At 33.7% G+C, this 14872-nt stretch overlaps 1 protein-coding gene across 6 annotated transcripts in view; it reads left to right on the top strand.

Moving 5' to 3' along the window:
* Window positions 1–14872, top strand: part of KRAS (KRAS proto-oncogene, GTPase) — a 51048-nt gene that overhangs the window by 26051 nt on the left and 10125 nt on the right. For all 6 annotated transcript variants that reach the window (XM_055572215.1, XM_055572228.1, XM_055572198.1 and 3 more), the window contains exons 3-4: window positions 6506–6684; window positions 7676–7835. In XM_055572215.1, coding sequence (XP_055428190.1) covers window positions 6506–6684; window positions 7676–7835 — 339 coding nt within the window. The remainder of the gene's footprint in view (window positions 1–6505; window positions 6685–7675; window positions 7836–14872) is intronic.

Raw genomic sequence — 14872 nt, 5'->3', positions numbered from 1 at the left:
GTCTGTTTCATACGTGGTAGTGTGTGTATGTCAGTGCTACGTTCGCAGTTTGCCCCATCTCACCTTCCCTGACTGTGTCCATGTATCCACAGGCCTGTTCTCTGTTCGAGTCATCAGTACTACTTTTCTAGATTCCATATATATATATGTGTTAATATGTAATATTTGTTTTTCTCTTTCTGATTTATTTCACTGTGTATAAGAGGGTCTAGGTTCATTCACCTCACTACAACTGACTCATATCCGTTCCTTTTTATGGCTAAGTAATAATCCATTGTATATATGTACCACATCTTAATGCATTCATCTGTTGATGGATATCTAGGTTGCTTCCAAGTCCTGGCTATGGTAAATATTGCTGCAGTGAACATTGGGATACATATGTCTTTTAGAATTATGCTTTTCTCAGGGTATATGCCCAGTAGTGGGATTGCGGGGTCATATGGTAGATTTATTCCTAGTTTTTAAGGAATTTCCGCACTGTTCTCCGTAGCGACTATGTCAGTTTACATTTCTCACAACTATGCAGGAGGATTCCCTTATCTCCACATCTTCGCCAGCATTTATTGTTTGTAAATTTTTTGATGATGGCCATTCTGACTGGTGTGAGGTTTGTAGTTTTGATTTGCATTTCTCTGATAATGAGCTTTTGAACTGTGGTATTGGAGAAGACTGTTGAGAGTCCCTTGGACAGCAAAGAGATCAAACCAGTCAATTCTAAAGGAAATCAGTCCTGAATATTCATTGGAAGGACTGATGCTGAAGCTCCAATACTTTGGTCACCTGATGCGAAAAACTAGGTCATTGGAAAAGACCATGATGCTGGGAAAGCTTGAAGGCAGGAGGAGAAAGGGACGACAGAGGAAGAGATGGTTGGATGGCATCAGGGACTCAATGGACATGAATTTGAGTAAACTCTGGGAGTTGATGGTGGACATGAAAGCCTGGCATGCTGCAGTCCATGAGGTTGCAAAGAGTTGGACGGGACTGAGCCACTGAACTGAATAATGAGCAGTGTTGAGCATCTTGTTTTGTGTTTATTGGCTGTCTGTATGTCTTTTTTGGAGAAATGTCTGTTTAGGTCTTCTGCGCATGTTTTGATTATGTTCATTTTTTTGACATTAAGCTGTATGAGCTGCTTATATATTTTGGAGATTAATCCTCTGTTGGTTACTATGTTTGCAATTATTTTCTCCCATTTTGAGGGTTATCTTCATCTTGTTTATAGTTTCCTTTGCTGTGCAGAAACTTTAAGTTTTACTGGGTCCCATTTGTTTTTTTTTGTTTGTTTTTATTTCTGTTAATCTAGGATGTGTGTTAAAGAGAATCTTCCTGCGATTTATGTCAGAGTGTACTGCCTATGTTTTCCTCTAAGAGCCTTATAGTTTTTGGCCTTACATTTAAGTATTTAATCTGTTTTGAGTTTATTTTTGTATATGGTGTTAGGGAGTGTTCTTAATTTCTTTCTTTTACATGTAGGTGTCCAGTTTTTCCAGGACAGCTTATTGTACCACTTATTGAAGACACTGTCTTTTTTCCGTTGTATGTTCTTGCCTCCTTTGTCAAAGAAAAGGTGTCCATATATGCGTGGGTTTATCTTTGGGCTTTCTGTCTTGTTCCATTGTTCCGTATTTATTTTTTTGTGCCAGGACCATACTGTCTTGATGACTGTAGCTTTGTAGTATAGTTTGAAGTCAGGGAGGTTGATTCTTACAGCTGTTTCTATAAGACTGTTTTATAGTGCCTGCATATGTTTACAGTGGAGTGGTTTATTCATTTGTTCAACTACTGAATACCTCCTGTGTTCAAGACTGACACATAGGGTACATAGTAGTGAGTAAAACAGATGCAAGCTGAACCATCCTGGAGTGTGCATCCAAGTAGGGGATATCGACTTGAATAATTACACATAAGTACATAGTTGCAGATTATAATATGATCACCAGCTGCTGTTAGAATATATATTGTAGGACTAGCAACAATCGCTAGAAAGCAATTGTAGGATATTGCCTGAGACACAAGCACATTGGGCTAGGGTGATGGTGCTGAGTGCTTGGATTTGGAGTATATTTTGAAAATAGATAAATGGCATAAGATTGTGGGTATTAAAAATCTGTAATTTTGTGCTCTGTGGTAAAATGTTTTGGGATATACATGTTAAGTATATTTCTTATCTCTAGTTTTTTGAAAGTAAACCATATTTTCTTAGCATCCTTTACCATAAGTAGCATTACTGTGTCAAAGGCTATGAACATTTTGTGGCTCTTGATAAGTACTGTACTTGCTTTCCCAAAGGGCTGTACCTGTAAACTGTATCACCAGGAATGTTTGGCTTCAGTCTGTGTTTAATTTTTGCCAGCGTAGTATATTTCATTTAGAAAAGTTTTTCTTTTTTAAATGAAAAAAATAGTACTTTAGCTGGGAATAAGGGGAAATTATGGAATAACTTTCCCTCATTTATCATTTTATTGTGTTGAGTTAGTTTTTAAGTGGCTTTCTTTTATCCTAGTTTCCAGAGGATGTTAGTAACATATGTACCTGATCTAAAAGTTTATTCTATATTATTAGTACTATTCTGGAAATAACACTAATTAAAAATGTAAAGTCTTATTCCCTTTTTTGCTTTATCTTTAACTAGTTTCATTGTGGAATTTATGTGGTTTTAAACTGGTTATGCTTTATAACCTGTATTTTTTCTCAGTGATGATTTGTTTTTTTACAAATAAAAGGAGTAATATATGTTAAGAGTACTTTAGATTTGTGATAAGGTGTTAATAAGCTTAGAGCGGGGTTGGCAAACTTCTGTTAAGCATCATTTGGTTCTTTGTCACATAATCTTTTTTTTTAACAACCATTTAGAAACCTAAAAACTGTTCTTGGCTCATAGGCCACACAAAAACAAGTGAGCAGGATTTGGCCTGTGGGCTGTAGTTTGCTTATTTAGGCTTTTCATCTTGGGAAAGAGTCTCCATTGATGCATACATTTTTTTCTTACCTCCATATACTTTTTTTCTTATGGCTGCTCTGAAGCTGGAACAAACGCTCTAGTATTCACGTGTCATTTTTGTTGTGCTTGCTGTCTGCTTTGTCTTAAAACCTGTCAGTTCTTTTCAGATCACATCTCACCATGTAACACTTTTGTTCTTAAGTTTTTACCAAGTTGTATTGCCTTTTTATATAGCTCAGTGACTAGTTACGCTTCTAAGGATGACTCTAGTTAAAATTAACTTGGGAAATACTGGTTTACGTTGTTCAATTCAGTTCAGTTCAGTCTCTCAGGCGTGTCCGACTCTTTGCGACCCCATGGACCGCAGCACGCCAGGCCTCCCTGTCCATCACCAACTCCTGGAGTTCACCCAAACTCACATCCATCAAGTCGGTGATGCCATCCAGCCATCTCATCCACTGTCATCCCCTTCTCCTGCCACCAATCCCTCCCAGCATTAGAGTCTTTTCCAGTGAGTCAACTCTTTGCATGAGGTGGCCAAAGTGGGTTTACATTTTTAACCTAAACCTATTCTTTGTAATCAGCAGATTCCACCTCATTGTTTATAGGCAGGTTGTAGATTTTTTTTTTTTCAATAGCAGAATGTGAGTCAGAACCTTGCTGTCAGTATCTTTAGGGCTTAGAAGGGAAAAGATAATAGGAATGAATAGAGACTGCTTTCCCAGTTTCCCAGTCTCTTTGATGGAGTGTTCATCCTGGGAACATGCTATGAAATACATGCAGAAACTGCTGCTGTTCCACGTTACATCCTTTTGAAACACAGAGTGTTTGAAAATTTTGTAAATGGGAATTTACTGAGGTGTTTGTTTTAGAGGCAGTATCTGTCATCACATGTGAGTGATCCTCCGGCCACGCCTTAGGTATAGATCTGTATGGCTCCAGAAACTATAGTCTGTAATTCATTGTTGATAGGAAATTTCAAAGACTAAAGAAACTATTAACCATAAGGTTAACTTGCACTAGTTTTGGCAAGTGAAGACTGTGAGGAAAAGTCTTTGGTCTGTTTTACATGCTCAGTAGCCACACTTGGGTAATGAATGGATTGACTTGAATACACTGTACTTTGCTCTGAATTCCTGCTCTTTCATTATACCTTGAAAACACTGGTTTTTATTAAATAATTTATAATATACAGGAGTTCTTTCAAGTGGTTAATTAAGGGAATTTGTTGTTTTTTCTTGTTGTTTAATCGCTAAGTTGTGTCCAGCTCTTTTAGGCTAAAATAAAATGTCAACCAAATGTTCAAATCTTTGGTCGAGAGCTTCTTGTTTAGAAAACTAAATATTCATCCTTCTTTTCTGACTAGTGAGATCAATAGCTTTTTATTATAGACATTTGGAAAATACAGTTTACTTTAAAAGATAAGCACAAGATCATAGTCTAATATGGTAATCTTTCATACTTTTTAAAGTTAAGAGGCAAAGAAATACATTAAAAATAATATCTGTTACCAAAAAAAGATAAGTAATCAATTATTTCTTAAATTAATTCTTCCCATCAGAGACATAGCCTTTGTTAACATTAACATACATACCACCATGAGTTTTTTTAATGTATATATAGATACGCTTATACAGATGTGTATCTCTATACTGGGAACATGTCACATGTGTATCTTAGAATACTCTGTATGCTGTGGACATTTTTTCAGACATTTTACCAAAAACATAATTTTTAATGACCACTTTTTAAATATAGATTGGTTTGTAAAGTAATTCATGAACTAAAGGTGGAACAAGAAGAAACAGCGTCCTTAGGCTTATACTTTATACCCATTATTAATTAGCCCTGCCTCTGCTTCCATGACCTCACCTTACACCAGCTCTTTCCCTTATTTTTTGAAGTCTGTTTTGGCAGACAGTGTGTGAAATCTTTTAGGCATGAGGATTAATCAAAAGGTTCCCAGGTTCCCAGGTGGCTCAGTGGTAAAGAATCCGCTTACCAATGCAGGATATGTGGGTTTGATCCCTGGGTTGGGAAGATCCCTTGGAGGAGACTGGTAAACCACTCTAGTATTCTTGCCTGGGAAATCCCATGGATAGGGGAGTCTGTCAGGCTACAGTCCATGGGGTCACAAAGAGTTGGACACGACTGAGTGACTGAGTAGATACACACAGACTAATCAAAAGTCAGAGGAAAGTCAAATTTCATTTCAGGAGTCTTATGTTACTCACCCTCTTTTCTTTACTCCCTTTTTGAGTTGCAGTGCCTCTAAGGTATCCAACTCTTTCTCTTTTCTTTTCCACTCCCTGTCTTTTTAACTAGGGATCTCACAGAATTTGCAGACAGAACAATCATTCTCTTTAGCAGTTTCATAGTATCTATCTGACTGTTAAATACTGTTCCCAGGACTGTAGAAATGTACTATGGAGGGTATGAAAATTCTCAGTATTGACCATTCTCTTATGAATTCCCTTGACTACAGGTAAAATAAATGCATGACAATTATTTGTAAGTTTCTTGGTTTTTCTTGCCCTCTAAATCATCCAGAATACTAAGAGTTGATAGAGCTATCCCATTTTGTAATAATTATTTTTCTTTACAGAGAATTTTGGGTCTTTTTGTTATCAGTCTGTGCACTTGCATTGTTGAATCTTCTTGTAACATCTTTTTTTAAAAAAAAAAAACTTTTAAAACTGTGGTAAGATACACATAAAATTGATCATTGCCATAATTTTAAGTGTACAGTTGAGTGACAATAAGTTAAATTCACAACATTGGACAACCAGTAGCTCCGGCTGTTTCCAGAAGTTTTTCCTCATCCCAAACTGAAACTCTGTGCCTATTAAATAATAACTCGCCAATTCCCCTCTCCTCAGCCCCAGGTAATGTCTTTCCTACTTTTTGTCTCTGTGACTTGACCTTTTCTAGGTGTCTCAGTATAAATGGAATCATAGAATGTTTGTCTTTTTGTGTCAGACTCCATTTAGCATAATGTTTTCAAGGTTCATCCGTGTTGTATAGCATATATCAGAATTTCATTTCTTTTTATGGCTGAATAATATTCCACTCAGTGTGTGTATGTGTATGTGTGTAGTCATGCCATCACACCACATTTTATTTATCCATTCATTTTATCCAACAAACATTTGAGTTGTTCTACATTTTATCTATTGTAAGTAATGCTTTGACCATTGGCATACAAGTATTTGAGTTTCTGCTTTCAGTTCTTTTGTTAACATACCTAGGAATGGAATTGATGGATCGAGTTTCTCTGCATCCTTACTAGCACTTATTATATTACCTTTTTTTTTTTTTAATAGCCACTCTAATGGGAGTGAAGTGGTAGCTCATTGTCGTTTTGATTTGCATTTCCTGAATGAGGTTGAACATCTTTTCATGTACTTATTGGCCATTTGTGTATTTTCTTTAGAAACCTGTCTATTCAATTTGCCCAGTTTTGAATTGAATTGGTTTTTGTTTGTGAGTTGTGTCTAACACCTTTTTGGAAGTAAAAGGTGCACCGTGATAACCCAGACTGTGTTTCTCCCTTCTCAGGATTCCTACAGGAAACAAGTAGTAATTGATGGAGAAACCTGTCTCTTGGATATTCTCGACACAGCAGGTCAAGAGGAGTACAGTGCAATGAGGGACCAGTACATGAGGACTGGGGAGGGCTTTCTTTGTGTGTTTGCCATAAATAATACTAAATCATTTGAAGATATTCACCATTATAGGTGGGTTTAAGTTGAATAAAATAAATTGACATTGAGGAGTAACTGTATCTCCATTTATTGAGTCTTTGCTGACTGCCATGCACAAATTATCTGATATAAAATAATTTTTGTGAGGTAGGTAATATCCCTGTTTTGCAAATGAAATCTTAGGGATTGAGCAGTTGAGCAGCTTGTTCCAGATCACACAGTGGCGATGCTGGAATTGAAAAGCAGGTCTATTTGACTCTAAAACCTGTGCTCTTAACCACTCTGTACTGGAGAAACAAAGCTTTATGCTAGATCCATCATAAAAATGAAAACCATGAACAAAAATGTGAAAAGATAATTGAGATGGCACCACTTGAATAGCCTTAAAAAATAAGTCTATTTAGTGTGGCATTTCTTGGAATCAAATAACTATTGGCTTTAGATAATTAAGGAAAAAACACAACTCTGAAGTTAAAAGACAGAAGTGTTAATACAGTTTTTAAAGAATCTTGGCGAATTTGCATAAAATTGATTACTTTTATTAAAATAATTGTTCACATAGAAATAAAATCTTTCCACTTGGTGTTCTTTTTTAAGAATGGAAGGTTAAAAATATGTTAATGTTGTAATTCATGTTTTTATAAAAACATTAATTCTATATATATATATTTAACAATGTACACAGTATGTGTTTTTAAGATTATAATTTTAAAAATTAGGCATAGCACTTTTTTGGCCTAAAATTTTTCATTATTTCTGTTTTATCATTGTGACCTACCTGCATATGAACCTATTAGACTGTAGTACTATTATATTTCTGGATATTTGATCTTTTAAAAGACATAGAAGTTCTCTCTGTTTAGAATAGAGAAAAACAAGTAGGAGGAGGAGAAAGGAAAATCTGGTGTGTTGGGAACTAGGAATTACATTAACAACCTTTATTTTATGAGACAAAGTTGTGAATAGTTTCTGAAAGATTTTTGTTACTAATTCCTGTGCTATAACTTTTTTTTTTCCTCCCCAGAGAACAAATAAAAAGAGTTAAAGACTCTGAAGATGTACCTATGGTTCTAGTAGGAAATAAATGTGATTTGCCTTCTAGAACAGTAGACACAAAACAGGCTCAGGACTTAGCAAGAAGTTATGGAATTCCTTTTATTGAAACATCAGCAAAGACAAGACAGGTAAGTAAAATTGTAATAAATAACAAATCTTTCCTCTCAAACTATATCAAGTGATTTTAATCATTAATCACAATTTAATAATATATATTCCAATAATGTCATTTTGGGAGCAGGAAGGTATGAACATTAATAAATGTACATACCTGATAGCATAACTGTTGATTTTTTTTCCATTATACTAAAGTAGGAAGTAAAACAATATTTACTTGGTAAATGTTCTCTAAAGGATATGAGAGGGCAGTCCTCATTCCAGTGTCCATGCGTTATTTTTGGCTTTGGTTTCTTTCCACATTGAACAGTTCAGCACATCTTATAGTCAGGATTCAAGAGATGTGGGAATTTTTTTTTTTTTTTTTTACTGTTTTATTTTTAAAATTAAAGAACAGGCAAACAAATTTTGAGTTTCCTATTTTTGAAGTGCTTTTATATTATGTCATGTTTCTAGATTAAATGTGTGTTTGGAGAATTTTACTTCGCTAGAATATTCTTTTAAAGGATATATATGTTTTTCAGGAAGTTTTCATTAAGGCAGGAGAATATTTACAAAGCAAATAGGAATTCTCAGTTATTCATTTACTGTGTTCTGAAAAAAATACCACCACCACCAGATTGATCCTGAATTTTGTTTCAAAAATTATCTTTATTTTAAAAGTAACTTTTTCCCTAGGTAAAATTAATTGATATGATTTAACCTCTTTGCGTGAAATAAGAGTTTAACGTATAGAATAAATAAATTCCTAGAAAGGAATATATAATGTTATGATGGAATACTGGTATGTTCCATACAAGGTGAACATTTGTTTGGGGCCTTGTCTGGTTATGGCCCGGAAAACCAATCTCATGGAATTCCTTTATCATCCTAGAAGTTAAGAAAATTGATGAAAAACTCATTACATGGTTAAACTTATAAAAACATCTTTTACATGGTTAAACTTATAAAAACATCTTCTAGATCTTTCACTGAATTTTGTAAAGGGATAAAAATTTTAAAAGTAAACCATTACTCAGCTAGTATATATATGTCTGCTTCCCTGGTGGAAGATTATATGTACCACTTTCTAGTTGTATAAATTTGGTACACAGTGAAAAAAAAATTCTATTTTAAGTCTTCATTTGGAATCAAAAGTTGAATTACTATAGTTTTTAACCATAATACAGATTATCTAATTCTAAAACCTGATTTATAAGTTACAGAAATACTTGGTATATACATTACTTCAGTTTACTTTGAAAGAATTAAGATTTTATTCATAGCATTCCCTAGTCCCAAAGACTAGGAAGAGGTTTGATTTTTATCATTTTCGTACTGGTCTTCTCTGACTAGAATCCTGGATTTCCCTTAAGAAGTACTCAGAAAAAAAAAAAGAAAAAAAAAAAAAAAAAAAGAAGTACTCAGAAAACATGATTATATCATTGTAACTTTTTCTCCCACTTTCATATGCAAATTTTTCAGGTATAAAATTGAAGGATTTTTACTGAAAGCATTTGCAAACCTGCTACCTAGATTATACCGTTAACAGTTTATTAACATATTATTTATAACTTTAAAAATAAATATTTTAGATTGGGAGATATATTAGTTTACATTGTACAAAGGAAAGAAAAAAGTCTAATAAGAGACTTTGCCTGATGTTGTAAAGGGCTGCAAATAAAGCTGTACTTCTCATACTTTAATATGCATAAAAATCAACTGGGCTTCTTATTCAAACCCAGATTCTAATTCTGAATTAGAATGAGGGCCTAGATTGGAAGCTGTGATTCCGCATTTTTAACACGCTCTCAAGTGATGCTGACTTTGGTACATGGACCACATCTGGAGTGGAAAGGTAGTACAGGACAGAAGAAGTCTTGTTACTTGTCCAGTGCTACCCTCCACTCTCGTTTGATGTAAGAGCCTAAAATAGTTGTGTCTTCTTTCCTTATATGGTTACTACCTCACAAGTAATATTGATTCTTAATGTTTGACATTAATACTTTAATACACCACAGCATTCATAACTAATCGGAAAACTACCTGGTTTCCTTTTAAAATAGATTTTTAGGTTTTATACTGGTTTTTGTGGAGGGAGGGGTAGGGAAGGTAATGTTAGGTATGTGATACCTAGTGGATTAACCTGAATTTGTTTTGTAGACATTTTTATGGATCATCAAATTAAAATATACAGTGATATATTACAAAGAAATACTGTACTTTATTCCTTAACCTTCTAGCCCTCAGCTTTTCTTATATTTATATCCTGTTTTATTGATCTGGTTTATGTAATTTATGGTGCTAAACTACAACTTCAATATTTAGTTTCTGATTTTTGATTTCTCTATTATATGGACTTGTTGATTTGTCTCTCAAAAGTTTATTCATCTCTCTGTTGAAATTAATTTGATATTTGCATGCTCTTAGAAGACTTGAATTAACTATTCCAAGTAATTGAGGAAATGAAATATGTAAATTTTTATAAATTTTAATTTACATCTCCAGTTTTTGTGAAAATTTGAAGCCCTATTTTCTGCAGAACGTTTTGATATTCATCTCTATTATTTATTATTTGAGCAAAATGAATATGCATATCCTCATTGTAGTTTATCAGCAGCTACTTGTTTCCTGCCCTGTTTTGGTCTTGAGCATGCACTTAAAACACAAAACAAGAGAAAGTTATATTTAAGTTAGTAGGAACATGCATTTAGAACTTTTATAGATAAAAGTCAGGGACTGGCAAGCTTTTTCTGCAGAGGGTCAGATTATAAATACTTTAGGCTTTTGGGCCCCAAGTGATATCTGTTGCTTTTTTTTTTTTCTTACAGCTCTTTAAAAATGCAAAAATCACTCACTTGTGGGCAGTACAAAAATATGGGCTGTGGCTACATTGGGCTTGTGGGTTGTACTGTGCTGCTTGTTGATTATCTGTATTCTTTGACCAGACACGAGAAGTTAGGTCAGACTTTCAACTTAAATTTTATAGGCTAACATTAGTAATTTTAAAGTAAAATTTACATATTCTGTGAAAGAGAAGTAAGAGTTTTACTCTAGTATTTTTAAGGTAAGGGTTGCAAGCTATATATTTTACCAACTTAATTAGTTTCTTATTTTAAAAAGTCCATTTTTATGGCTAAAATACAATTCTTTTATATTTTTATAAAATTATAGTTTTCAGCTATTCTTTTAGTCCACATCTGAAAGGCCAAAGAAGTTTTTGTTTCTGCAGGTAGGCTGCATCAGGTCCCTGTGTTCCAAGTGTATAATAAAGTCTGCTGTCTAGATGACATTTTTCTGGCCTCTTTGCGCAGTGCATGGCAGTGTTCACAAAGGCTGTTGAAACCAAATTGTTGATACCATGGTAATCAGCAGTGTGTTTTCCAGTCTGCTAAAATCAAAAGTGGGGAGCATTCAGGAAAGTGGATGACAAAAGCAGAATTCTCTGAGTATATGTTACTTCTGATTCAGCTTTTTTGCTTTCTGGAGGTCTCAATTTGAGCATAATGTGAAAATTTGTTTTATGAACTTAAAAATGTTTTAAGTTTAAAAAAAATTTTTTAATTAAAAAAAAAATTAATTTTCTGTTTTGTTGTTGTTAAGTTCCAGATACATAAATTTAGTTGTTGGGAGACCTCCGTTAAAGAAAACTTACGATCAAACTGTTTTAACAAAGCAAACCAAACAAAAAAATGTTCTTATATGCCACATTTCTCTGTTTAGCAGTAGTTGGGTTGTGTATAAAAGATTGATATTTTGAACTTTGCTTTTTATGTGTTAAAACTAGACAAAACAATTAACTGAGGACCTGCTGTGCACCAATGCATAGCATAGCCTCCGAAGCAGTTCAGAGTTGCTGAGGTAGGTTATCGTTCGGCAAGGTTTCTTTCCAATTCAGCGATGCAGAGTTGCTTTTTAGAATACATCTTGTTCCTCCCATTGCTCTCCCCCAAGAAGGCTAGAAGAGGGGTGGCAGAGGATGAGATGGTTGGATGGCATCACTGACTCAATAGACATGAATTTGAGCAAACTCTAGTGTGCTGCAGTCCATGGGGTTGCAAAGAATTGGACACAACTTAATGACTGAACAACACAGGAAGGCTAGTATTCTTGCATCTGTCTACGGTTCAGGTATTTGAAGTGTTATTTCATTGAAAGAACTTTGGCAGGTAGTAAACTGTTAACTGGAACAAGTACTTGTTTAAAATTGAATTGGTTAGTTAAAACATTACAGGCACCAGGATACAGAATGATGTGGTTAACAGTTCTTTCTCCTGTACTGAAGTGCTGTATTTCCATAGTCTCTACAGTATGTTTTCAGATAATGACTGAGATGAAAGTACTGTCAAATCTCTTGATTAAAGAAAATGTACAAATATATTTTTTAAAACTTATTTTAAAATTTACATACATAGACACATGAACTTTTGCTCCTACAGTACGTACTTGTGTCTCAGTTGTTTAATCAGTGAGATCTGAAGATGAGTATATTGTGGCAACAAGCCATAGTCTCAAGAATAAATCATTGTGTGCCGGTTAAGACCTTAGCAACTAGCCATAGTAGGTATTAAACATCTGTTTTGGCTGTGCTTAATCTTTTAAAATTACCTACAAATTCTGGAATATGAAACCAGTGTTTTGTGCCAGTGGTTTAAGGTACATACAAGGATCAGTAATGTTCTCTTCATGTCAGTATGACTTTAAAGCATATTATCAAGAAATAAGTAAGTAAGTCTGAGAAAATATGGTAAATAACTGATTCTTTAAAATCTTTAATTTAAATTTTCTATTAGTAAAGATGAGAAATGAAAAAGTCATTCTGGAACAACTGTTTCTTGGTGGTGTTAATTATCTTAGCCTCTGAGGTCCTGATACTGAATTCTTGGTGGCGGGTAGTATAGTTCTTTTTAATTATTGGCTTCCAACTCTCTCTGCATTGCTGGAAACAAAAATCATATATTCTGATATTGGTGATGGGATGTGCATACTTAAAAAGCAGACACATTCAAACTAGTTTTAGAAATAAATTATAATCAAAATTTGCTTCTGCTAAATTAGTTTTTTTCCTCCATCATAGAATATTTCAGTACTTCTACATTGACCTTATACCTTCTTTTTTAAACAGGAATGAGAGTTTTTATTCTGAAAAATATGAGCTTTACCTGGTTTGTTTTATTTGTATATACATATATTTGAAATTTCTTGCATTAATTTTCAAATTGAAAAGAGAATCATTTGTGAAGATACCTTAAATGTCAGCACATGCTTTATATTTTATATGCATTACTAAAGCTCTTTTAATACCTTAATTATTTAGTAATTTCTTAAAAACAAACCCTCTCCTCTTAGACAGTAGTGATAAATACAAAATATTAAAAGTTTTATATATGGGTACATGTGGCTGTCTCATTTAAAGTACCAACATACTTAATGATTTCAGAAAATAGTTGGAATTTTTATTCTGTAGTTGGCTTAGTTACCTAGTTGATTAAATTGATTTCATTAAAAGTATACAGATTTTTATATCACAAGTTGATACAATAACTTCAGAGGTACATTTTAATATATAATTAACATTATTTAAATCCCTACTTAACTGAAACTTAATTTTATGAATTTTAAATTAAAGTTTTACTTCAAAGATACATTACTGAGTTCCACTGAAGCAGTTCTTAATACATTCTAAAGATTTGTAAGAATTAATATTGCTATAAAAATTGAGATGCCCCTTTTCTTTTCCTTAACTATTGCAAGCAGTGGATGTGTGATGATGTATGCATGCTAAGATTAAGCTTTAGCTGTTTTACTTAAGTTAATACTTAAATGGCTGATTCTCTGTGCTTGATTGAATTTAAAACTGCAAATCATATTTTTGATACAAATTAGATTTTTAGGTACCGGGTCCATTTTGTCACATTTGGTTATAGAAAGACTGGTGTTAACAATGTCAGCGACTTAAATATGCCACTTCCCATAGTGAGTAATTCTATCTTAAAATTGAAAGAAAAGATTAAGCTTAAAAAAAAATGTACAGTAAAATAAACCACTAACATTTTAAAAACATCTTTCTTTTAGAAGAATGGAACATATATCTTTTAAGTTAATTTGTACCACATGTAAATTAATGTGTGCTTAAGTTGCATCAGTCATATCTGACTCTGAGACCCCATGGACTGTAGCCTGCCAGGGTCCTCTGTCCACGGGATTCTCCAGGCCAGAAAACTGGAGTGGGTTGCCATTCCTTCTCCAGGGGATCTTCCCAGCCCAGGGACTGAACCCGTGTCTCTTCCATCTCCTGCGTTGGCAGGTGGGTTCTTTACCACTACCATTAGTGCCACCCGGGAAGCCCTATGTAGGTTAATATTTGTGTTAGTATTTCTTTTTAGAAATACTGAAGAATTCTTAGTGTTTTTGAGAATATACTTTAAAGAAAATTTTAAGATTTTTTAATATTTTAATAAAATACTTAATACTTTTAAGTATTCTTAATGCTTTTAAGAAATTAATATTTCTTTTTTTAGATGTCAGCTTCTACTTTGGTGGTTACATTCTTCTGGACAAACTAATAGTACAGTTAATCTAAACATTTCTCCCTCTTGTCTACTGTCTAATTTTCTAGACTAGAAAAGACATAAAACTTCTCCATATGGGCATATATGATTGTATTTGTTGTCATAGCTTTCTCACCATAGCCTTAAGCAGAAGTCCCCTTGGCTCCTTCAGAGTGTGTAAATTAAAAGATATGAAGCCAGTTACATTGGATATTGTTCTAAACATTATTTTTAAGACTTGTAATATGGATACAAAATTGTATTGCTACTATTTTGTATTTTTTAAACAATTAAAAATATTTTCATTTTATGGTAAACAGCTCTCATTTAGCATTTTTATTTAAATAGTGCAGTTCTCTATCCACAAAAGTCCCAGTCTTGGTTCCATTTATGGGCTCTAGAAATTGACTGGACAGTTGCAATTGAAGATAGAACTTGTGATTCCAGTCTCTTGACCCAGCTGTATTTTGAGGTGTTGTGTGCATGCGTGTGTGTGTGTGTGTGTGTGTGTGTGTGTG

The sequence above is a fragment of the Bubalus kerabau genome, chromosome 1 (assembly GCF_029407905.1).
Source record: "Bubalus kerabau isolate K-KA32 ecotype Philippines breed swamp buffalo chromosome 1, PCC_UOA_SB_1v2, whole genome shotgun sequence".
NCBI classification, from domain to species: domain Eukaryota; kingdom Metazoa; phylum Chordata; class Mammalia; order Artiodactyla; family Bovidae; genus Bubalus; species Bubalus kerabau.
This window is presented reverse-complemented; position numbering and strand designations above follow the sequence as displayed.